This window comes from Pelophylax lessonae (genome assembly GCF_965119305.1).
Source record: "Pelophylax lessonae genome assembly, chromosome: 6".
Taxonomy (NCBI): domain Eukaryota; kingdom Metazoa; phylum Chordata; class Amphibia; order Anura; family Ranidae; genus Pelophylax; species Pelophylax lessonae.
Window position 1 is genome coordinate 204,054,813 of NC_138773.1, and position 24,767 is coordinate 204,079,579.

A 24,767-nucleotide genomic window follows, 5' to 3' on the forward strand; every position below is an offset into this window, starting at 1 on the left:
TATAGGGTCTGGGACTAAAAGTACCATTTCAGTCTTTGCAGATGACACCAAGCTATGCAGTAGAAATAACTTCCTTACAGGATGTCTCCAACATACAAGCAGAACTCAATGTACTGTTTAGTTGGGAAACTGTTTAGTTGTGGAAAAGTAGGTTTAATGTTAATAAATGTAAAGTTTTGCACTTGGGGGCTAGGATGCATGCATCATACATACTAGGGGGACTACAACTGGGAGAATCCATACTGGAGAAGGATCTGGGTGTTCTGGTAGATCGTGAGCTTAATAATGACATGCAATGACAAGCTGCAGTTTCCAAAGCAAACAAAGTCTTTTCTTGTATTAAGAGAGGCATGGACTGTAGAGATAGAGATGTTATTTTTCCCCTGTACAAATCATTCGTAAGACCTCATCTGGAATATGCAGTTCCGTTGTGGGCACCTGTTCTCAAAAAGGATATCAGGGAACTGGAGAAAATGCAGAGAAGGGAAACTGAATTTATTCTCTCTTGAGCAGAGGAAATTAGGGGGGGGGGGGGTATGATCAAATAAATAAGGGATCCATATAGTGAACTTGGTGTTGAGTTATTCCCTTTAAGGTCATCACAGATGGCAAGGGGGCACTCTTTACGTTTAGAGGAAAAGAGATTTTGTCTCCAATTATGGAAAGGTTTCCTTACAGTAAGAACTGTGAAAATGTAGAATATACTCCCTCCAGAGGTGGTTCTGGCCAGCTCAGTAGATTGCTCTAAAAAAGACAGGGATTCATTCCTAGGTGTCCATAATACAACTGGGTACTAACATTTATAGGGAAAATTGATCCAGGGAATATCCAATTGCCTTTGGGGGAATAAGGAAGGAAGTTTTCCACTGCCGTAGCAAATTGGATCATGCTTTGCTGGGGTTTTTTGCCTTCCTCAACTGTGGGCATAGGATTGTGTATATGGGATTGCACGGTTAGGTTTTTTTTTTTTTTTTTTTTTTTTTTATCATTGGTTGAGCTAGATGGATTATGTGTCTTTTTTCAACCTGACTAACTATGTAGGAATTGCATATATTGTGACTATTTGAAAATATTTTGTTGTGTAATCCATTGTCGTTCTCTGCAATCATTTTAGTGATTTTCATTAGGGGGAACAACATATTACCTAATGGTCTAAGAGTGCTTTTTGCCTGTCTATAATGTGGCTAACCTTTTTTGTTTGTTTTTCTCTGTATATTTATACAACAGATAGCAATGCTGGCTCCTCAATGGACTGGGCTTATGACATTGGAATTTCTTTAGCATACACCATTGAGTTAAGGGATAATGGGACATTTGGATTTGTGCTTCCAGAAGACCAGATTAAACCAAACTGTGAAGAGGCCACAGCTGGAGTTTTATCCATTATGGAATATATCAATGAAAAACATTTCAGCAGTGCATCAAGAATCTTCTCTGATACTCTCTGGATAAATCTGATATTCTCAGTCCTTATTGGCACATATCATGCTTTATTTTAATATCCGTAACAGTCAAAAGTTTTACATAAGCATGCTTTTTTTCCTAGCATTGACTAAATAATTAAATTAGGGGATAGACCACAATTATTTACAAAATATACAGACATGCATTTATATTTATAATATAGAACAGTAGCATAAATATAACCATAGCTGAGATCTGGTGATGCTAAATCTACACAGGAAAGATGCCCCAGGGAGTCTCAAAACATGGAGTGGAGTTAAAACGGCTAGTAGGAACTGCAGAAGGACAATGAAAAACCTAACAATTGTTTCTCCTGAGGAAGCCAGTTTACAGTGAAATGCGTAGAGACTGACGCCTAATTGTTTTCTGCAGCCTGGCCTAAATATAGTTATTATACTATATGTACATATTGAACATCATTCTCTATATGTATACCTATAGGCTATGGCTTAGCAGAATGAGTACCTTTCTTAGGGAATCTCCTACATGCAATATGTAACCACTGAAAAGTTTTACGTTATTTGCCAAAATATATAGCGTTGCTCCATTAAACATATATACATTTCTTGTGCTATCATAAATATACCAAAATTCATAAATATACAAAGTGTACTATTGCCAACTAATGGACGCCCAGTGGGAGGGGTAAAACGCGTCAAGCGGGGACGTAGTGTGATGACAATTTCGGTGGCTGGAACGCACACTGAGTTGATGCCTGATCCAACATTACATGCTCATTTAACAATCACGTTTGTAAGTGCTATTACTTTTAACAATATAAAAAAGTCAAACTGAGTTATGCTATGGAGTTTTCTTTTATGATACCTTGTGGCATAAATGCTGGTCAACACATCGGAGGAGTGGAGGAGAATTGAAAGAGGAACACCATCCAATTTACATCAGGATACTAAAATGCCATTCAGACTCTATTGCCATCGCTGAATGGGGAACACAGGAGGGGAGCACAACACTGTGGATCCTGCACTAATGAAAGGAGCATTTGCACTGGCATTTTAAACTGTACTAATCAATATTAAATATGGACTTTATGAACTGTAGTTGGCACTAGTACACTTTGTATATTTATGAATTTTGGTATATTTATGATAAAACGAGAAATGTATATATGTTTTTTAGGAGCAGTACTATATATATATATATTTGTAAATGCCTTATTAAGGTTATATAACCCATATTATAGCAGCAGCTCTGCAGTGTGTATTATTTGTTTTAGTTTGGATAGCAATATCATTTGTTTTAGTCTGAGTACAACGTCTAATCACATGACCATTAACCAAAAAACAATGAATATAGTTATGTCTAAGAAAATTTGGAAATTAATTAAAATAAATTTGTATTATAAATTAACTAAGTATTCACTTTCTTGAGGTTAAGAATGGCACTTTTAAAATCCCCTTTTCCTTATTTTCGCTCTTCTCATATGTCTATGGATGTGGTGCCACGTGAATTGTGCTCCATGTTTTTCAAGTTTAGAAGAACATTGAAAGTTATTAAAAATATTTTTGGAAAGGAAAACACTGCAAGTAAGCACATCCACTGCAAATTCCTTCATGAGTACAGCCACACACACCTCTTCCCTACATCTGCTCCAACCTTGACTCCTCAGGGAAACAATCACCTAGCTGCTATAGAGACCTGTATGGGCTCTTTGACTGCAAAAATTGACCACCTGGCGATTGAGTGTACTTTCACCAGGGTAGATCAAGACAATATTTGAGGTTGACTTAATGAAGCAGATACATAGATATCCAATACAGAGGATACCATGATCTCTCAGACAGTCTTGATCAACAATTTGCAACAAGTGAAGCTCCTTACAACCAGATCAAAAGATGCTAAAAACAAGGGGGCGTGGCTGCCAGCGCGGAAGATGGCTGCTTGTTGAGTCAGCTCCGCACGGCCACCCAGGACAAACGCCGCTACTAGAGCCCACAAAGCTCCTACACACCCCGGACGCGATCCGTGACCTGCGGGAGATCATCCGCCATGGCCAGGCGCAAGAAGGATACCGGACAGTCCGGTAAAATGACGGGATATCTCATCTCCCAAGCCTCCGGGCTCCGCCAAAATGGCGGAGGGACCACGAGCGGAGGGCAGCGCGGGAAGCCGAGCCCGACGCAGATCCCCAAGCTTCCACAGCTCCAGACTACCCCACCTCAGCGCCGCATGATTGCCAACCCGGACAGCGGACAATCTTCGGGTTCACCATCGCCACCTTCTCCGTCATCCCGGAGCCCAGCGAAGCACAGACAGCGCAGGGATTCTCCTCCTCCAGCGCTGCACGACTCAGGTATGGAACTTACTTTTAACAATCAGGCCTCCGCGGCCTTCAGCCCCACTCATGGAGACTCCTTTGCAGCCTACCCTTCGGGGGGGAACCCTATCTCAGAATCCTCAATGAAGAACATGCTGTACTCCCTGCGAGCATCTATGCAGGCTGACATGCAGCAGCAAACCAAGCAGATCACTAAAGAAATCTCCTCTCTGGGCTCCAGGATAGACTTAGTGGAACGAACTGTTAATACCCATGCTGAATCCATCAATGTGGTTATAGACAGGACGAACTCTCAATCCGAGGAAATCGCATGGCTGAAAAATAAGGTCGCCGATCTAGAAGATCGGAGTCGGCGCAACAATATAAAGCTGAGAGGTGTTCCAGAATCGGTACCCCCCACACAACTTCTGCAATATGCGACGGAGCTGTTTAAAACTCTGGTCCCCACTATCCCGGACTCAGAACTTTTAATAGACAGGATTCACCGTCTACCCAAACCCTCCTTCCTAACGCATGATGTTCCCAGGGATGTTCTCATGAGGGTGCATTTTTTCCATGCTAAAGATCGCATCATGCTTGCCTCCAGACAGAACAATCAGCTACCGGATCCATATAGCGCTGTACAACTGTTGCCGGACTTGTCCAAGCACACACTGCAGGCTAGGCGCAACCTATCCACGATCACTAAGGCTCTGCGCAACCATCAGGTGCAACACAAGTGGCGATACCCTGCGACCCTTCTGGTCACCCATGAAGGCTCATCTGTGGCTATTAGATCCCTGGAAGAAGGGATCTCAGCGCTCCGTAGATGGAATATACTGCCGGCGGATCAGGCTATGCCGCCCTTCTCTCCACCTTTACGCCCATTGGAAGCTGAATGGCAAGTAGCATCGCGCAAAAGATCCTCCAGGTCTCCGTCAGTGCACTCCAGCCCCAACGCACACTGAGGACCCACGTTTTTTGTCCTAGGCCACGGATAGTACCTCTATCTGGCCTCCTGTTATTTTTTTGCGGATGGTTCCGCTCTCGGACTGCAGAGACAGTCCATTTCTTATGCTTTTTGTTTTCTTTTGCCCTCATACCTATCCCTCCTTCCCCTGCTCCCTCCTCCTTGGACAGTAAGGATGATTCGCAACTGATGCATTTTTGTTCTGTTTTGTACGCCCAAAGGTCAGCTCTAAGGATCCCTATGTCTCCCCATGACCATTAAGGTGATATCCATCAACGCGAACGGTCTCAATCACCCCGCAAAAAGGCGCTCTCTGTGGAAGGAGGCTACCTCACGGAAAGCTAACATATTGGCTGTACAGGAAACACACTTTCAGGTTGACAGTCAACCTCGCTGTACCCACAAGAACTTTCCACAGATCCTGTTTGCCTCCTGTAACAATAAGAAGCGGGGTGTGATGCTGGCGTTTAGAGACACTTTGGCGGTCACAATCCACAAGACTGTACTGGATCCTGACGGCAGGTTCATCATCACCACCTGTGACATAAATGGCATGCCAATGACTCTGTGTGTGCTCTACGCACCAAACTCGCACCAACTTCGGTTCCTGAAGAGAGTTCTCCCGCAAGTATATGATGCTAAATATGGTCATTTATTGTTGTGTGGGGACTTCAACGCTGTCGTCGACCCTGGGTTGGACACCTCGGCGTCCCCCCGGGATCGACGGCAGTCCCTGGGGCCCCTTCTTCATAAAGAGAAGCTGTACGATGTTTGGCGATGCCAACATGCAGCGGAGAGGGACTATTCCTTTTTCTCTCCTAGACATAATTCCTATTCCAGGATAGATTTGTTCTGTGTGGACTTATTTTTGCTGAATAGGGCAACTTCCTCTGAGATCGCTGACATCACCTGGTCCGATCATGCGGTGGTGGAATTGACCATAGAGGAATCCGCCAAATTCTCCCCGACACGTATCTGGAGATGTGACTCCCGGGTCTTGCAGGACGACGGGTGTCGTAATAGACTCAACAAGGAGATACATGAGTTCCTTGCCATTAACGAACCCTCTGTCTCCGACCCGTGGGTGCTGTGGGGTGCACTCAAGGCCTTCATCAGAGGGGTGGGCATCCAGCAGCAGTCACGGCTTCGGAGGCAGAGGAGGGACAAGATATCATCCCTAACGACTGACATTCACAATCTGGAAATGACCAACAAAGCACGACCGAACGATGCGGACTCGACGGCTTTGATCAAGCTGAGACAGGACCTTCGACTCCTACTCCTAGAACAGTCAGACAAACATCTCCAATACCTTAAACAACAACATTATTTTCAGGCTAACAAAGCGGGGAAATATATGGCCAATCAGGTTAAACACAAACAGGCTTAGTCAAGGATTGCACATCTGTTGCAACCCTCGACCAAATCGAAAATCACACACCCGCAGGCCATAGCCGACGAATTTGCCAACTTCTACGGCGCGCTGTATAACTTACAGAACGACCCCAGCGAACACCAACCGACAGCAGCAGATATTGATCAATTCCTCGCGGCCGTGTCCCTGCCATCTCTCACTACTGACCAACTGGAATCGTTGAATTCACCGATTCTACTGTCTGAAGTCCAAACCAGCATCTCCTCCTTGCCCAAGGGTAAATCACCAGGGCCGGATGGATTCTCAAATGAATTCTTCCAGCTCACGTCCCACCTCACGAGCCCCACTTTAGTTGCAGTGTTTAATAAGGCCATGGAGGTGTCTTCACTCCCACCTGACATACTAGGGGCCCACATTGTCACGCTACCCAAACCAGGGAAAGAACCCAACACCCCTGCTAACTTTCGCCCCATCTCCTTACTTAATTCCGATGCCAAAATATACGCCCGTATACTCGCCAAACGCTTGCAAGCAATATTGCCGTCCCTTATACATAAAGACCAGATGGGATTCACAGCTGGTAGACAGACGTCGGACGCGACTAGAAGGGTCCTAGGGATCATGCATCTAGCTCATACATCCAAAACCCCGTCGGTGCTACTCACTTTGGACGCCGAAAAGGCATTTGATAGGGTCCACTGGGGGTACATGCGAGCCACGTTGTTGAAGTTTGGCTTTCGGGGCCCAATACTGTCAGCTATTACGGCGCTGTACTCTTCCCCGACGGCTCGGGTATACACTGCTGGTACTCTGTCCAAACAATTCCATATATCGAATGGCACCCGTCAAGGATGTCCTCTCTCTCCGTCGATTTTTAACTTGGTCATTGAGCCCTTGGCGGAGACCATTCGATCTAATCCCTGTATAATGGGCTTCTCCCTCCCTTCCTATCATCATAAGATAAACCTTTTTGCGGACGATATTATCTTAATGCTTACCCAACCACACACGTCCCTCCCAGCGGCTTACGATACACTTCAGGCATACAGTAAGGTATCGTACTACAAATTAAATGCATCTAAGTCCACGGTTCTTAACATGGGGGTCTCCTCCACCTCCCAGGTATCCCTCGCGAGTAATATTCCTATTCCATGGTCATCCGATAAAATACACTACTTGGGTATAGATCTCCCAGCAAACCCTGCCAAATTGCTCTCAACAAATATGTCCAGAATACAGGCAAAGATCAATGCCGACATATCTCGCATGCGCCCCCTGTGGTTCTCATGGAGCGGCAGGGTGGCGGCGTATAAAATGTTTATCTTGCCACAACTGTTGTATTTGTTCAGAGCTCTCCCTATCCATTTCCCTATGACGCACCTCCTCAAACTATCTAGGACCTTGACGACCTACGTGTGGGAGGGCAAGCACCCACGCTGTGCTTTCGCGACTCTAGTTCGGAAGAAACAATTTGGGGGGGCATCAATTCCGGACATACCGACGTACTATTGGGCCACTGTTTTGGCTCAGCTACGACATTGGCTAAACCCTGCCGAACACCCGATTTGGGTGGACCTGGAGAGAGACATTGCACCCATTTCGGACCTCAAAGAGCTGCTTTTGAGTGATAAATGGAAGGCTTGGGACCTTCGCTTACTGCCTCCTACTATGCAAGCTTCGCTGAGGGTGTGGCGTCGCTCTCCAGTCTCGCTCAATGGAAGAGATATTCTGTCCGAAACCTTATTACCGATTTCTATTCTCCGATTGCATATACCTGATCTCCCCACACGCTTACTGACTAGTTGGGGCCTTGGGTCACTTAACTCCTTCTATGATAACGGCACTTTGCTTTCAACTCCCGACCTCATTCGCAAGTATGCACTCCCACACAACTCCTTTTACCAAGTGCTCAGGGTAACGCACTTCCTACTATCTCACCCATTATGCAAAATAACCGTGGACGGGAAAATATGGGACGCACTCACAGACACCTCGGGACATTCCCCTAGACTGTCAACCTACTACAATATATTGCTGGACAATGTGACGTTTCACAAGACTACACACATGTTCAGATGGGACAGGGACCTGACTGCGACCTTCTCTATTACTGAGTGGAAGGCAGCTCTCCAGGCGATTCACAAATATTCACACTGTGCCACCCGATGGGAAATGGCTCTCAAGATAATGAATCGGTGGTACTACACCCCCTTTCGATTGGCGGGCTTCTCCCCAAAATATTCCCAACTATGCTGGAGGGAGTGCTCCCAGGTGGGCACTCTGCTTCACATACTATGGTCGTGCCCCTCCCTACGCAGTTTTTGGAACCAAGTGTTCTCTTACATATCTTCTCACACGGGTTGCTTGACCTCACCGTCCCCAGCTATGGCTTTACTAAATCTAGGTATAGATAAAATCCCCGTCATGTATAGACCTTGGGTGACTCATGTTCTTCTGGCGGCCAGGACGGTAGTTCTACGTAAATGGAGAACACCCGATGCCCCGAACCTGTCAGAGGTGGTTTCATTATTAAAAACGAACTATCAATTTGAAAAGGCTATCGCCATCAACCAATTGAAGTTGCAATCTTTCAACTCTCAATGGAACTTCTGGGCAACAACATTGTAGACCAGTTCTAATGTACTGACATCATTGTTCTTTACTGCATCCTTACTCCACTCTACCTCACCTAACCTGTACCTTTCCCTCCCCCCTCCTCCCCCACCCATGGGACAGGCACTGTTCGGCTTGTACTGTTGTGTTTCGTTAAGCCTGTACCATGTCAATATGTTACTGTATTTGTACGGTTGTTCATTTGCAATGTATGCATTTAATTTTTCAATAAAAAATCATTTACACAAAAAAGATGCTAAAAACAGGTTCCAGCCCAACTACATAAGAGTCCTGTTGGAGGGTATGTGTCACGGAACCATGAACCAGACGTACAACAACAGATAAGTGAAAATAAGAAGGCTTTATTGAAAATCAAGCTGTAAAGCAAAAGTCCAAACGGATGGCGAAACCGAGGCAGAGTCCTTGCGAAGCCAGAGGTCAGGAACCAGGAGGGTAGTCAGACGAAGCCGGAATCAGGAACCAGCAGGGTAGTCAGACGAAGCCAGGATCAGGAACCAGCAGGGTAGTCAGACAAAGCCAGGATCAGGAACCAGCAGGGTAGTCAGACGAAGCCAGGATCAGGAACCAGCAGGGTAGTCAGACGAAGCCAGGATCAGGGACCAGAAGCAGCAGCAGTCTTAGAAGCATGTGAACACAGGAGGACCAAGCAAGGAACTGAAGCCACAGACCTCCTATATATATGAGCTAGGCATCCAGCTCCTCCCAGTGGGAAGGAGGAGCCGCAGGGTGGGAGGCTACAAGAAACCCAGAACCAAGATGGCCGCCAGCACATGTCAAACGAAGGAGAACAGCAAGAAGGTAAGACCATGACAGTACCTCCCCCTCAAGGGCCCCTCCTCCGCGGAGTAAAGAACGGTTTCTGAGGGAAGCGTGCGTGGAAGGCTCGGAGCAAGGCAGGAGCATGGACATCTGCGGAGGGAACCCAGGAACGCTCCTCTGGACCATAACCACGCCAATGAACCAAAAACTGCACCTGACCGCGGACCAGGCGTGAATCCAGGATATTGCTCACCTCATACTCCTCACGATTGCCCCCTTGGACCGGACGGGGCCGAGGAACCGAGGAAGTGAAACGATTACACACCAGTGGCTTCAACAGGGAGACATGAAACACGTTGGAGATCCGCATGCCAGGAGGAAGCGCAAGGGCATAGGCTACCGGGTTTACCCTGCGAAGCACTCGGAAGGGACCAACAAAGCGAGGCGCCAGCTTGGGAGTGGGCACTCGAAGGTTGAGGTTGCGGGTGGACAACCATACACGGTCTCCGGCCTGGTAGGAAGGAGCAGGCGCTCGTCTGCGATCAGCCTGGAGTCTCTGGCGCTGCGCAGAGACCTCAAGGGACTTCTGGATCTGTACCCAAGAAGCACGTAGGACGGAAAGGTGATCCTCCACAGCTGGAATATCCTGGGGAGAGAATACCTCCGGTAACACGGCAGGTTGGAACCCATAATTGGCCATGAAGGGAGACGTCCCAGAGGAAGAGTTCACCGCCGTGTTCCTGGCAAACTCAGCCCAAGGCAGGAGGTCAACCCAATTGTCTTGGTGATCGGAGACATAGCAACGAAGGAATTGCTCCAAGGCCTGATTGGATCGTTCTGCGGCCCTATTGGACTGAGGGTGGTAGGCCGAGGAGAAGGAGAGATGAATCCCCAACTGGGAGCAAAAGGCGCGCCAGAACCTGGACACAAACTGACTCCCCCGATCCGACACAATCTCCTTGGGCAGACCGTGCAACCAGGAGGCCTCCCTGGCCAACTCCTGTGCAGAGGGTAACTTCTTGAGAGGAACACAGTGGCACATTTTGGAAAATCGATCCACAATCATGAGAATGACCGTATGGCCTCGGGATGCAGGGAGGTCCACAATGAAATCCATCCCCAGGTGTGACCATGGGCGCTCCCCGGTGGCTATGGGTTGCAGAAGGCCCAACGGAAGGTGCCGAGGGGACTTACTCTGGGCACAAACGGAGCATGCCGCTACATATGCGGCGATGTCTGAACGTAGGGAAGGCCACCAGAACAGACGTGAAACAGCCCAGGACAGCTGATTCTTTCCAGGATGCCCCGCGGTCTTGGAGTTATGGTAGGTTCGCAACAACCGAGTGCGCAACTCCTCAGGCACAAAACATCTGCCGTTGGGTCTCCCAGAGGGAGCACCAGATTGAGCCGCCAAAATCTGCTCACCCAGGGGAGAGGTCAGGCTGGTGCGAATGGCGGCCAGGATCTGATTCGGAGGTATGACCGAAGTCGGAATCGACTCCTCCCTGGACAGGTCGGAGTACTGCCGTGATAAGGCATCCGCCCTGATGTTCTTGGAACCGGGTAGGTAGGAGACCACGTAATTAAAACGTGACAAAAACAGAGCCCATCTGGCCTGACGTGGTGTCAATCTCTTGGCCTCAGAAAGGTAGGTCAGATTCTTGTGGTCCGTCAGGATGAGGACCGGAACCACCGAACCCTCGAGCAAGTGCCTCCATTCTTTAAGGGCCTGCACGATGGCCAATAACTCCCTGTCACCAATCTGATAGTTGCACTCCGCGGAAGACAGTTTCCGGGAGTAAAACCCACAAGGAAGCAGAGGACCCTCTGGTGTTCTACGCTGAGACAGAAGGGCGCCTACTCCCATCTCAGACGCGTCCACCTCGAGGACAAAGGGCAACCCAGGGTTGGGATGCGACAGAATCGGAGCCGACACAAAGGCGGACTTTAGAGCCTCAAAAGCTCGGATGGCCTCGAGCGGCCAGACCTGGGAATTACTGCCCTTCCTGGTCAGATCCGTGAGAGGCTTGGCTAGCATGGAAAAGTCCCTGATGAACTTCCGATAATAATTGGCGAAGCCCAAAAAGCGCTGCAGGGAGCGAAGACCACTGGGCTGGGGCCACTGTAAGACAGCTGAAACCTTCTCAGGATCCATGGAGAACCCCTCAGCGGAAATGATGTAACCTAAGAAGGTTACCTGGGATCGGTGAAATTCGCATTTCTCAAGCTTACCGAACAGCTTGTTCTCTCGTAACCATTGCAACACTCGTCTGACATCCAGAATGTGGGTCTCCATGGATTCAGAATATAAAAAGATGTCATCCAAATAGACCACGAGAGAAAGCAGCGACCAGAGCCTCATTATTCCAGCCCACCTCTGCTGCCAGGGTACGAAACTCAATGGCGTATTCAGCTACGGATCGTGAACCCTGTCTGATGGACATAAGGAGCTTCGCAGCAGAGGCAGCACGAGTCGGCACATCGAATACCCTCCGAAGAGAAGCAACAAAACCGGAAAACTCGGCAACCACCGGATTGTTGTTCTCCCATAAAGGGCTGGCCCAGGCCAAGGCCTTGTCCGAGAGCAGCGAAATTAAGAAGCCCACCTTTGATCTCTCAGTAGGAAAGGCATGTGGCAGCAACTCGAAATAAATGCCCACCTGGTTAAGGAAACCTCGGCACTGAGTTGGCTCTCCCCCAAAGCGCTGTGGAAGGGGGGCAGAACCGGTCATACCCCGAAACACCGCAGGCGCAACAACAGGTGTCGGGGTAGACTCTGGCGCAACAACCGGAGCGGCAGTAGGAGCGGGCCCAGGAGCGACAACCGACCCATCGGCAACGGGAGCGAAATGAGCCGTGCGTTCAAGCAGGGTTTGCAACGCCACGGCGAACCGACCCAACAGGTGATCCTGCTGATCAAGTCTGGCAACCAGCGTGGGTAGCGAGGATGGCCCTGTACCGTCAGAATTCATGGCTTGGTCCTAATGTCACGGAACCATGAACCAGACGTACAACAACAGATAAGTGAAAATAAGAAGGCTTTATTGAAAATCAAGCTGTAAAGCAAAAGTCCAAACGGATGGCGAAACCGAGGCAGAGTCCTTGCGAAGCCAGAGGTCAGGAACCAGGAGGGTAGTCAGACGAAGCCGGAATCAGGAACCAGCAGGGTAGTCAGACGAAGCCAGGATCAGGAACCAGCGGGGTAGTCAGACGAAGCCAGGATCAGGAACCAGCAGGGTAGTCAGACGAAGCCAGGATCAGGAACCAGCAGGGTAGTCAGACAAAGCCAGGATCAGGGACCAGAAGCAGCAGCAGTCTTAGAAGCATGTGAACACAGGAGGACCAAGCAAGGAACTGAAGCCACAGACCTCCTATATATATGAGCTAGGCATCCAGCTCCTCCCAGTGGGAAGGAGGAGCCGCAGGGTGGGAGGCTACAAGAAACCCAGAACCAAGATGGCCGCCAGCACATGTCAAACGAAGGAGAACAGCAAGAAGGTAAGACCATGACATTATGGAGGGCCAAAATCCAGCTGCCTTTGCAGAGGCCTTCTTCTTATATTTGTTATCCCTTATTTTTTGCAGCTCCATATCTTCTTAGACCATTGGGTTATGCTCCTCCCATCAGGGATAAGACACTAGGCAGGAAAAAGCTTAACCATGCCTATGGGGCTGTCCCTGCAGGCATAACCCCACACACTCTGCTACAGCTCTCAGTTTCGTTGCAAGCAGTGTTTAGAAGACAAAAAACCCCAATCCACTCATTAAAAAAGGGGCGAGTACTGCGTCTGTCAATGGATTTCAGAGAAAAGGTTTTTAAAGTAAGTACAAAAATCCAGTGTTCTCTATCCTCTATTGACTGAAGCAGCTCCATATCTTCTTAGACCATTGGAACGTCCCAAAGCAGTATATGCATGAGGGGTGGGAAAAAACAACGCCAAAAAATAACGTACTTCCCTAAAGGCTAAACTTAGCCCACCAGGTAACATGGAGCTGAAAAAGAAACAACTGGAGCTCACCTAGAAAAAACATACACACTCAAAGAGAACAAAAGATCTCTTTTAGACAGCAGCCTGCAAAACCTTGCAGCCAAAAGAGGCATCCGAAGATGCTAACACATCTACTTTGTAGAATTACATAAATGTATGCACAGATGACCAAGTTGCCGCCTTGCAAACTTGTATCACTGACGCCTGATGGCGAAAAGCCCAAGAGGCACTCAGAGCTCTAGTAGAATGCGCCTTGACAGGGAAAGGAGGAACCTGACCCTTCAGTGAATAAGCCTGAACTACCGTCTGCCTGATCCAATACTTTACGTGGTCCCTCGGTAAGGAAAAATAAAGCATCTGATTTTCTGAAAGATTCATTGGCCGCCAGGTAAACCCTGATCGCCTGAACCACATCCAAAGAATGCAAGGCAATTTCCTTGGGATGCTTGGGTTAGGGACAGAGTGAAGGCAGCACAATGTCTTCATTCAAATGAAAATCAGAAACCAGCTTAGGGAGGAAAGACTGATTAGGTCGAAGTATCACCTTATCTCTGTGGATCACGAAATAACGTGAGCGGCAGGACGCCGCCAACTCAGACACTCTGTGGGCAGAAGTTATAGCCACTAATAAAGCAACCTTCTGGGACAAAGAAAGCAGAGAAATCTCCCTAATGTGCTCAAAAGGAGGCTTTTGAAGAACAGACAATACCAAATTCAGAACCAACGGAGGCAGCGGGGATCGTCTCTGCGGAGTCATATGGTGACACCTTGAATGAAAGTGTGACTCAAGGCATGCGTAGCTAACGGGCGTTGGAAATATATAGCCAAAGCCGACACTTGGCCTCTGATAGTGCCCAAAGCCAACCGCTGTTTAACCCCTTTTTGCAGAAAAGCCAAAACCCCCAGCTATAGAAAACAAGCGAGGGTGCACCTTCAGTGATTCACACCATGAAATGTACAATTTTCATGTACGGTGATAAATCTTCCTGGGGGTCGACTTCCTGGCCTTCAATAGTGTAGGAATCTCCGAGTCAGAAAGGCCTCTATCTTTCAACACCTGGCTTTCAACATCCATGCCATTAAAGCCAGTGGCTGTAAAGCAGGATGGAAGATCAGCCTTTGAGACAGCAAATCCTCTCTGAGAGGAAGTCTCCAAGGAGCGTTGGCGACCCACCTTACTAGGTCTGTGTACCAAGACCGACAAGGCCAGACAGGGGCCACCAGAATACCCAGAATTCCTTCCACCTCTATCCTGTGTAAAAGCCTCAGCAGGAGTTTCAGCGCAGGAAAGGCATAAATCAGCCGATACTGATCCCAAGGAGCCACCAGTGCGTCTGTGGCATCGGCCAGAGGTTCCCCAGACCTGGCTACGAACTTCTGAACCTTCCTGTTGAGACTAGAAGCAAACATATTGACCTCGGGAGTCCCCCACCTGACACACAGAAGATGAAACACCTCCGGGTGAAGGGACCATTCCCCTTGATCCAACACCTGATGACTCAGGTAATCCGCTTGCCAGTTCTCCACACCTGGGATGTGTACAGCAGAGAGGACTGGAACAAACTCTTTCACCCAATCCAGAATCTCAGCCACCCCCCTGGCCACCAAGACACTTTTGATGCCCCCCTGATGATTTATGTAAGCCACAGCCGTGGCATTGTCCAATTGAATCCGAACCGGACAAACTTGCAGACGAGCCGTCCAGTAGCTCAGACAAAGCTTTATTGCTCTGAGCTCCAAAACATTTATCAGTAGTTTTGACACTTCTACTGTCCAGGTTCCCTGGGCACAGAGCTTTCCCAGCACTAAGCCCCAGCCTGACAGGCTGGCATCTGTGGTCACCACCGTCCAAAACAACGTCAGGAAAGACATACCTTGGCATAGTGCTGGCGACTGAAGCCACCACAACAGAGCAGACTTTGTGTTGTGGCTCAACCGAATCAAACTGTCCAAGGTTTTCCGATCCTTGTTCAATTTTACAAGAATCTCCCTTTGCAAAGGTCTCATGTGGAACTGAGCAAATGGAACCACCTCGAAGGTTGATACCATCAGACCCAAGGCCCCCATGCAAGTCTGCATAGAGGACAGATTATTTGCCAACAACAACCGAATCGCCCCCTGCAACTTGTCCAGGGGAAAAAAGACCCTTGCCAAAGTGTAATCCAGAGTCAGACCCAGATAATCCAGTCTCAATGAAGGTATCAGGGCAGACTTTTTGAAATTATTATTCCAGCCAAACTCTTGCAGGGTTTGGACAGTGATCGTCAGATCGCCCAACAGGGCTGAATGAGAGTCAGCTCTCAATAGGAGATCGTCCAGATACACCAGTACCATGGTCCCCCGTTGGTGCAGCAATGGCAACTCCGGGGCCAGTACCTTGGTGAAAACCCTGGGAGTGGAGGCAAGACCAAAGGGTAACACCACAAATTGATAATCCCCCTGTGCCACAGCAAAGCGAAGAAACCACTAGTGTCCAGCATAGATAGGGATGTGTAGAAATGCGTCCTTATGTGGATTTCCTTTTTCTACAGATCCCTTCAGGCCTCATTCAAAATTAATTAGAGATTCTCTAACACATATCCCAGTTTTAGAGGCACCAGATGGGGTTCACCTTCTCCCTAGCCTTATTTATAATGATGATAGAACCTATCGCTGTAGAAGTTTTCAAATCTTCTAATAGAACATGAGGGTGGGAAACCCGGGCCAATGCTTGGCATAAAATGCTGATGATTTAACTCTTTTTCTTAAGTAAAGCACAGGCCATTGTTAGAAGGGGGGTCATAAAAATTCTCCCTGGACCTAGAAGGCAAAAAAAGGCTGATGTGGGTAACTTGTGTCTGATATCCCCATCCATTAATATCTAGAAATCTGATGCCTTAACTGAAACTAGAAAAAACTAAAAATGAATGCATGGCAAAACATTCCCACTTTCCCTATTAGGAAAACCTTAACAAAAAGAAAAACTACTACAGAATAAATACAAAATGGAAGTCCAAACTATAATGCAGCTACACCTTTTTATTAAGTGGAAATAAATAAAACAATTGCACTCACATCTCATGAAGAGAAAAAACATTGTCTCACAACCAACAGCAAGAGCAGGAGTCAGTAAGCCAGAGTGTTATAACTCCCTGCCTCCTGTAATAGTAATTACAACCAATGTATAACGGTCACTATCTCCAGGATGGGAAACCCCACCAAGGTCTTAAGAAGTGGAAACGGGACAGCTGTATAAACAAAAACCAAAGCATGCTAGCACTAGTGCAGGCTATAATAAAGACAAGCTGCACTTGCAGCTAGAGATATAAACGCCGACACTCACCGCCAATGCACTTGGAACCAGCCTCCTCATGGAAATGTTGTTTACAGGGTTACCATGGGGAAGCATTTAACATAAGGAAATATGATATACTTTCCTATGTATTTACTAATGCTAGCTGTATAAGGATTAAAATAGCTCAATGTTGACTGAGAGAGTGAAGTTCTGCTTTAATGTCAGGATTAGTGTTGAGCGAACACGGACTGTATTATTCGTGTTCGTACCGAATAATTGGATTTTTTTTACCCGAACACGGACACGGACACTTTACTGTATGTTCGGGTAAAAATCCGTGTTCGGTCGTTTTATTTCCGGGTTTTGCATGCTTTGGCGCTCTTTTCATGGCGGGCTTTCAACAGCCAATCAACAATCGTTTAACTGGTGTGCCTTAAGCCATCCCAGCCATGCCTGCAAATGTCTTAGTAGCTGTGATTGGCCGTCTGAAGCATGTGACCAAGTCTTTATAAGTTCGAGGCAGCCGCCGCAGCAGCGTCATTCTGCTGCTTAGCTAAGGGACAGAGCACACATCAATGTGCTGGCTGCTGATTAGGGAAAGATAGGCAGGAAAAAACCATTTGTGTCCGGATAGAATTGAGGGACAGGTCGGAGTGTTTAGGCAGGGCGAGTTGTAGGCATTTTAGGGATAGAGTCTGCTGAATTATAGGGTCAGTGTCTTCTACAAACTACAATCGATATTGCTGTGTGGGGGGTGGGGTGAATCTGCACTCAATCCTGATCTACGATCTCTTCTCAATCCTGTTAGGGACAGAGTCTGCTGAATTTTAGGGAAACTGTGTTCTACAAACTACAATCGATATTGCTGTGTGGTGTGGGATTGGAGATAGGCAGGTGTCAGTGATCCACATCCATTTTTCTGTGTGTGAGCTGCAGTGAACACAATCTTTTTGGGCTGCAGTGAACACAATCTTTTTGGGCTGCAGTGAACACAATCTTTTTGGGCTGCAGTGAACACAATCTTTTTGGGCTGCAGTGAACACAATCTTTTTGGGGTGCAGTGAACAAAATCTTTTTGGGGTGCAGTGAACACAATCCTTTTTGGTGTGCAGTGAACACAATCTTTGTGGGGTGCAGTGAACAAAATCCTTTGTGGGGTGCAGTGAACACAATCTTTTTGGGGTGCAGTGAACAAAATCCTTTTTGGGGTGCAGTGAACAACATCCTTTTTGGGGTGCAGTGAACACAATCTTTTTGGGGTGCAGTGAACAAAATCCTTTGTGGGGTGCAGTGAACACAATCTTTTTGGGGTGCAGTGAACACAATCTTTTTGGGGTGGAGTGAACAACATCCTTTTTGGGGTGCAGTGAACAAAATCCTTTTTGGGGTGCAGTGAACAAAATCATTTTTGGGGTGCAGTGAACACAATCTTTTTGGGGTGCAGTGAACACAATCTTTGTGGGGTGCAGTGAACACAATCTTTTTGGGGTGGAGTGAACAACATCCTTTTTGGGGTGCAGTGAACAACATCCTTTTTGGGGTGCAGTGAACACAATCTTTTTGGGGTGCAGTGAACACAATCTTTGTGGGGTACAGTGAACAGAATCTTTGTGGGGTGCAGTGAACACAATCTTTGGGGGGTACAGTGAACACAATCTTTTTGGGGTGCAGTGAACACAATCTTTGTGGGGTGCAGTGAACACAATCTTTTTGGGGTGGAGTGAACAAAATCATTTTTGGGGTGCAGTGAACAACATCCTTTTTGGGGTGCAGTGATCAAAATCCTTTTTGGGGTGCAGTGAACACAATCTTTTTGGGGTGCAGTGAACAAAATCCTTTGTGGGGTGCAGTGAACAGAATCTTTGTGGGGTGCAGTGAACACAATCTTTGGGGGGGTACAGTGAACACAATCTTTTTGGGGTGCAGTGAACACAATCTTTGTGGGGTACAGTGAACAGAATCTTTGTGGGGTGCAGTGAACACAATCTTTGGGGGGTACAGTGAACACAATCTTTTTGGGGTGCAGTGAACACAATCTTTGGGGGGTACAGTGAACACAATCTTTTTGGGGTGCAGTGAACACAATCTTTGTGGGGTGCAGTGAACACAATCTTTGGGGGGGTACAGTGAACACAATCTTTTTGGGGTGCAGTGAACAACATCCTTTTAGGGTGCAGTGAACACAATCTTTGTGGGGTGCAGTGAACAACATCCTTTTAGGGTGCAGTGAACACAATCTTTGTGGGGTACAGTGAACAGAATCTTTGTGGGGTGCAGTGAACACAATCTTTGGGGGGTACAGTGAACACAATCTTTGTGAGGTGCAGTGAACACAATCTTTGTGGGGTGCAGTGAACACAATCATTGTGGGGTGCAGTGAACTCAATCTTTGTGGGGTACAGTGAACACAATCTCATACTTCTGAAGATTTGAGGGTGCTGCCTGTTCCATACTCCCCCTACTCCTCATCTAGCCTTTTAGGGGTACAAACAATAGTAATTGGGGCCTAGTGTGGTTGTGTACGTGTGATATACATACACTTTTTTTGGATCATATTTTCTATTCCGCTATTTAATCAAAAACCTTTGGGGATCAGTTAAATTGGGGGATAGTCTGTGTTGGTACGTGTGAGAGAGATCCACCTTTCCAAGTTGTTGGGGTTCATCTCATACTTCTGAAGGTTTGAGGGTGCTGCCTGTTCCATACTCCCCCTACTCCTAGCCTTTTAGGGGTACAAACAATAGTAATTGGGGCCTAGTGTGGTTGTGTACGTGTGATATACATACACTTTTTTTGGATCATATTTTCTATTCCGCTATTTAATCAAAAACCTTTGGGGATCAGTTAAATTGGGGGATAGTCTGTGTTGGTACGTGTGAGAGAGATCCACCTTTCCAAGTTGTTGGGGTTCATCTCATACTTCTGAAGGTTTGAGGGTGCTGCCTGTTCCATACCCCCCCTACTCCTCATCTAGCCTTTTAGGGGTACAAACAATAGTAATTGGGGCCTAGTGTGGTTGTGTACGTGTGATATACATACACTTTTTTTGGATCATATTTTCTATTCCGCTATTTAATCAAAAACCTTTGGGGATCAGTTAAATTGGGGGATAGTCTGTGTTGGTACGTGTGAGAGAGATCCACCTTTCCAAGTTGTTGGGGTTCATCTCATACTTCTGAAGGTTTGAGGGTGCTGCCTGTTCCATACTCCCCCTACTCCTCATCTAGCCTTTTAGGGGTACAAACAATAGTAATTGGGGCCCAGTGTGGTTGTGTACGTGTGATATACATACACTTTTTTTGGATCATATTTTCTATTCCGCTATTTAATCAAAAACCTTTGGGGATCAGTTAAATTGGGGGATAGTCTGTGTTGGTACGTGTGAGAGAGATCCACCTTTCCAAGTTGTTGGGGTTCATTTCATACTTCTGAAGGTTTGAGGGTGCTGCCTGTTCCATACCCCCCCTACTCCTCATCTAGCCTTTTAGGGGTACAAACAATAGTAATTGGGGCCTAGTGTGGTTGTGTACGTGTGATATACATACACTTTTTTTGGATCATATTTTCTATTCCGCTATTTAATCAAAAACCTTTGGGGATCAGTTAAATTGGGGGATAGTCTGTGTTGGTACGTGTGAGAGAGATCCACCTTTCCAAGTTTTTGGGGTTCATCTCATACTTCTGAAGATTTGAGGGTGCTGCCTGTTCCATACTCCTCCTCCTACTGCTCAACCATCCTTTTAGGGGTACAAACAATAGTAGTTGGGGCCTAGTGTGGTGGTGTACGTGCGAGATACATACACTTTCTTTTTGATCATATTTTCTATTCCGCTATTCAATTAAAACCTTTGGGGATCAATTCAATTGCGAGATAGTCTGTGTCGGTACGTGTGAGATCCACCTTTCCAAGTTGTTGGGGTTCATCTCATACTTCTGAAGATTTGAGGGTGCTGCCTGTTCCATACTCCTGCTCCTACTGCTCAACCATCCTTTTAGGGGTACAAACAATAGTAATTGGGGCCTAGTGTGGTTGTGTACGTGCGAGATACATACACTTTTTTTGATCATATTTCCTATTCCGCTATTCAATAAAAACCTTTGAGGATCAATTGAATTGCGGGATAATCTGTGTCGGTACGTGTGAGATCCACCTTTCCAAGTTTTGGGGGTTCATCTCATACTTCTGAAGATTTGAGGGTGCTGCCTGTTCCATACTCCTCCTCCTACTCCTCATCCATCCTTTTAGGGGTACAAACAATAGTAATTGGGGCCTAGTGTGGTTGTGTACGTGCGAGATACATACACTTTTTTTGATCATATTTCCTATTCCGCTATTCAATAAAAACCTTTGAGGATCAATTGAATTGCGGGATAGTCTGTGTCGGTACGTGTGAGATCCACCTTTCCAAGTTTTTGGGGTTCATCTCATACTTCTGAAGATTTGAGGGTGCTGTCTGTTCCATACTCCTCCTACTCCTCATCCATCCTTTTAGGGGTAGAAACAATAGTAATTGGGGCCTAGTGTGGTTTTGTACGTGCGAGATACATACACTTTTTTGGATCATATTTCCTATTCCGCTATTCAATAAAAACCTTTCTAGGGCAAGATCTTAAATTACAGAAATATGAGGAGACCGTCAAATAAGGGCCGTGGCCAGGGTCGTGGTGCTGCTGGTAGAGCTCCTGTTGCAAGGAGAGGACGTGGTCGATCTGTGCCAGCTACACGCACAAGTGAAACACCTTCCTCAAGTGTGAGTAGGCGACAGAACCTGCATCAGTATTTGGTAGGGCATCAAACGCCCCTAGAAGTGATGAGGCCAGAACAAGTTGAGGCGATAGTAGATTGGTTTGCTGCTGACAGTGCCTCCAGTTCCTTCACATTGTCTCCCACCCAGTCTACTGCAGAAAGGTCAGAGTTGGCACCTGCAGCCAATGTCCAACCGTCTTTCACCTCACCCCCTTGCAAATCAGGCCAGCAGTCTGAGCCCCAAGCCATACAGCAGTCTCTTATTCTTTTTGAGGACTCTGTCAGCAGGGTTTCCCAGGGCCATCCACCTAGCCCTGCCCCAGAAGTGGAAGAGATTGAGTGCAGCGATGCCCAACCACTTATTTCTCAAGATGAGTACATGCAAGGATCATCGCAGCACGTCTCCGATGATGACGAAACGCAGGTGCCAACTGCTGCGGCGTTCAGCATTGTGGAGACCGACAAGGAGGGCAGGGGTGAAGACTGGGTGGAAGATGATGTGGAGGACGATGAGGTCCTCGACCCCACATGGAATGAACGTCATGCAGGTGACCTGAGTAGTTTGGAGGAAGAGGCGGTGGTCGCACAGAGCCACCAGCACAGCAGAAGAGGGAGCAGGGTGCAGAAGCGGAGCGGCCGTGCCCTAGACACTACGCCCGCTACTGCCCAACGCAGCAAGGGAACGAGCGCACCAAAGTCAGCTCAAAGGAGTTCTCTAGCGTGGAAGTTCTTTAGAAAATGTGCTGATGACAGGACACGAGTGGTTTGCACCCTGTGCAATCAGAGCTTGAAGCGAGGCATAAACCTTCTCAACCTGAGCACAACCTGCATGATCAGGCATCTAAGTGCAAAGCACGAGCTGCAGTGGAGTACACACCTTCAAAACCAAGAAACGTCTCTGGCTCATCCTGCTTCCTCTTCTGCTGCAGTCTCGGCCGCTCCAGCCACATCTGTAGTGATACCGGCACCTGCCACCCCGCAAACAGACGATCTGTCAGCAACACCACCACCTGGGTCACCAACAACCATCTCCACAATGTCCCGTGGAAGCGTTCAGCTTTCCATCTCCCAAACACTTGAGAGGAAGAGGAAGTACCCCCCTACCCACCCGCGATCCCTGGCCCTGAATGCCAGCATTTCAAAATTATTGGCCTTTGAAATGCTGTCATTCCGTCTGGTGGAGACGCACAGTTTTAAAAACCTTATGTCGGTGGCTGTCCCACAGTACGTCGTGCCCAGCCGCCACTACATTTCCAGGCAAGCCATCCCTTCCCTGCACAACCAAGTGGGGGAAAATATCAGGTGTGCACTGCGCAACGCCATCTGTGCCAAGGTCCACCTAACTACGGATACGTGGACCAGTAAGCACGGTCAGGGGCGTTATATCTCCCTAACGGCACACTGGGTAAATGCAGTGGCGGATGGGCCTGAGGCGGATAGCAATTTGGCGCATGTCCTTCCACCACCGAGGATTGCAGGGCGCTTCAGTTTGCCTCCTGTTCCTAACTCCTCCTACTCCGCTTCCTCATCCTCTACCGCCTCCTCATCCGGACAGCGTAACACCTTCACCACCAACTTCAGCACGGCCAGGGGTAAACGACAGCAGGCAGTTTTACAACTTGCCTGTTTGGGGGACAAACCACACACCGCGCAGGAGTTGTGGAGGAGCATGGAACAGCAGACAAATGAGTGGTTGCTGCCAGCGAGCCTCAAGCCCGGCCTGGTGGTGTGCGATAACGGGCGAAATCTCATAGCAGCTCTGGGCCTAGCCGGTTTGACGCACATCCCTTGCCTGGCGCATGTGCTGAATTTGGTGGTGCAGAGGTTCCTTAAAAACTACCCCGATATGTCAGAGCTGCTGCAGAAAGTGCGGGCCGTTTGTGCGCACTTTCGGCGTTCTCACCCTGCTGCTGCTCGCCTGGCAGCGCTGCAGCGTAACTTCGGCCTTCCCGCTCACCGCCTCATATGTGACGTGCCCACAAGGTGGAACTCCACCTTGCACATGCTGGAAAGACTGTGCGAGCAGCAGCAGGCCATAGTGGAGTTTCAGCTGCAGCACGCACGCGTGAGTCGCTCTGCGGAACAGCACCACTTCACCACCAATAACTGGGCCTCCATGCGAGACCTGTGTGCCTTGTTGCGCTGTTTTGAGTACTCCACCAACATGGCCAGTGGCAATGACGCCGTTCTCAGCTTAACTATCCCACTTCTATGCCTCCTTGAAAAAACAATTCGGGCGATGATGGAAGAGGATGTGGCACAGGATGAGGAGGAGGAGGAGGATGAAGAGGTAACATTTCCAAGGCTTTCAGGGCAGTCATTCGCAAGGGGCTCCGAGGGTGGGTTCCTGCACACGCAAACGCCAGGGACGCAATTGTCCAGCAGGGGCACAGTTCTGGAGGATGAGGAGGATGAGGAGGAGGAGGAGCTGGAGGAGGAGATGGAACCATGTTCACAGCAGGGTGGCACCCAGGCCAGCTCATGGCCATCACTGGTGCGTGGCTGGGGGGATACAGAGGACACGGACGATACACCTCCCACAGAGGACAGCCTTTCGTTGCCTCTGGGCAGCCTGGCACACATGAGCGATTACATGCTGCAGTGTCTCCACAACGACCGCCGAGTTGCCCACATTCTAACTTGTGCTGATTACTGGGTGGCCACGCTGCTGGATCCCCGTTACAAGGACAACGTACCGTCCTTAATTCACTCACTGGAGCGCGATCGCAAGATGCGCGAGTACAAGCGCACGCTGGTAGACGCCATGCTGCTGGCATTCCCATCTGACAGCGGGGCCACAGTGGAAGCACAAGGCAGAGGAGGAGGAGGAGGAGGTCGCCAACGCAACCAGGGCACCGCCAGCACCTCAGAAGGCAGGGTTAGCATGGCCGAAATGTGGAAAAGCTTTGTCAGCACGCCACAACAAACAGCAGCACCAGCAGCTCAGATGGAACGTCTTAGCAGGAGGCAGCATTTTACCAACATGGTGGAGCAGTATGTGTGCACACGCCTACATGTAGTGAATGACGGGTCTGCCCCCTTCAACTTCTGGGTCTCCAAATTGGGCACATGGCCTGAGCTTGCCCTTTACGCCTTGGAGGTGCTGGCGTGCCCTGCAGCCAGTGTATTATCTGAACGGGTATTTAGCACGGCTGGGGGCGTTATAACAGACAAGCGCAGCCGCCTGTCCAGAGACAATGTGGACAAGCTCACGTTCATTAAAATGAACCAGGCATGGATCCCACGGGACTTTTCCGTACCTTATGCAGAATAGCAATGG

At 48.1% G+C, this 24,767-nt stretch overlaps 2 protein-coding genes and 1 pseudogene across 3 annotated transcripts in view; all 3 read left to right on the forward strand.

Annotated features, from left to right (window-relative positions):
- Positions 1–1,499, forward strand: part of LOC309558934 (carboxypeptidase O-like) — a gene marked incomplete at both ends in the record, with an annotated part of 74,891 nt that extends 73,392 nt beyond the window's left edge. The window contains one exon of the mRNA XM_082262031.1: positions 1,228–1,499. Coding sequence (XP_082118157.1) covers positions 1,228–1,499 — 272 coding nt within the window. The remainder of the gene's footprint in view (positions 1–1,227) is intronic.
- The window catches only part of LOC309558932 (uncharacterized protein), a 754,545-nt gene that overhangs the window by 489,355 nt on the left and 240,423 nt on the right, over positions 1–24,767 (forward strand). The gene's annotated exons all lie outside the window — the stretch shown is intronic.
- Positions 8,470–24,767, forward strand: part of LOC309557714 (carboxypeptidase O-like) — a 116,373-nt pseudogene continuing 100,075 nt past the window's right edge. Inside the window, exon 1 of the transcript in view lies at positions 8,470–8,563. The product of the transcript in view is annotated as a carboxypeptidase O-like (transcript). The remainder of the gene's footprint in view (positions 8,564–24,767) is intronic.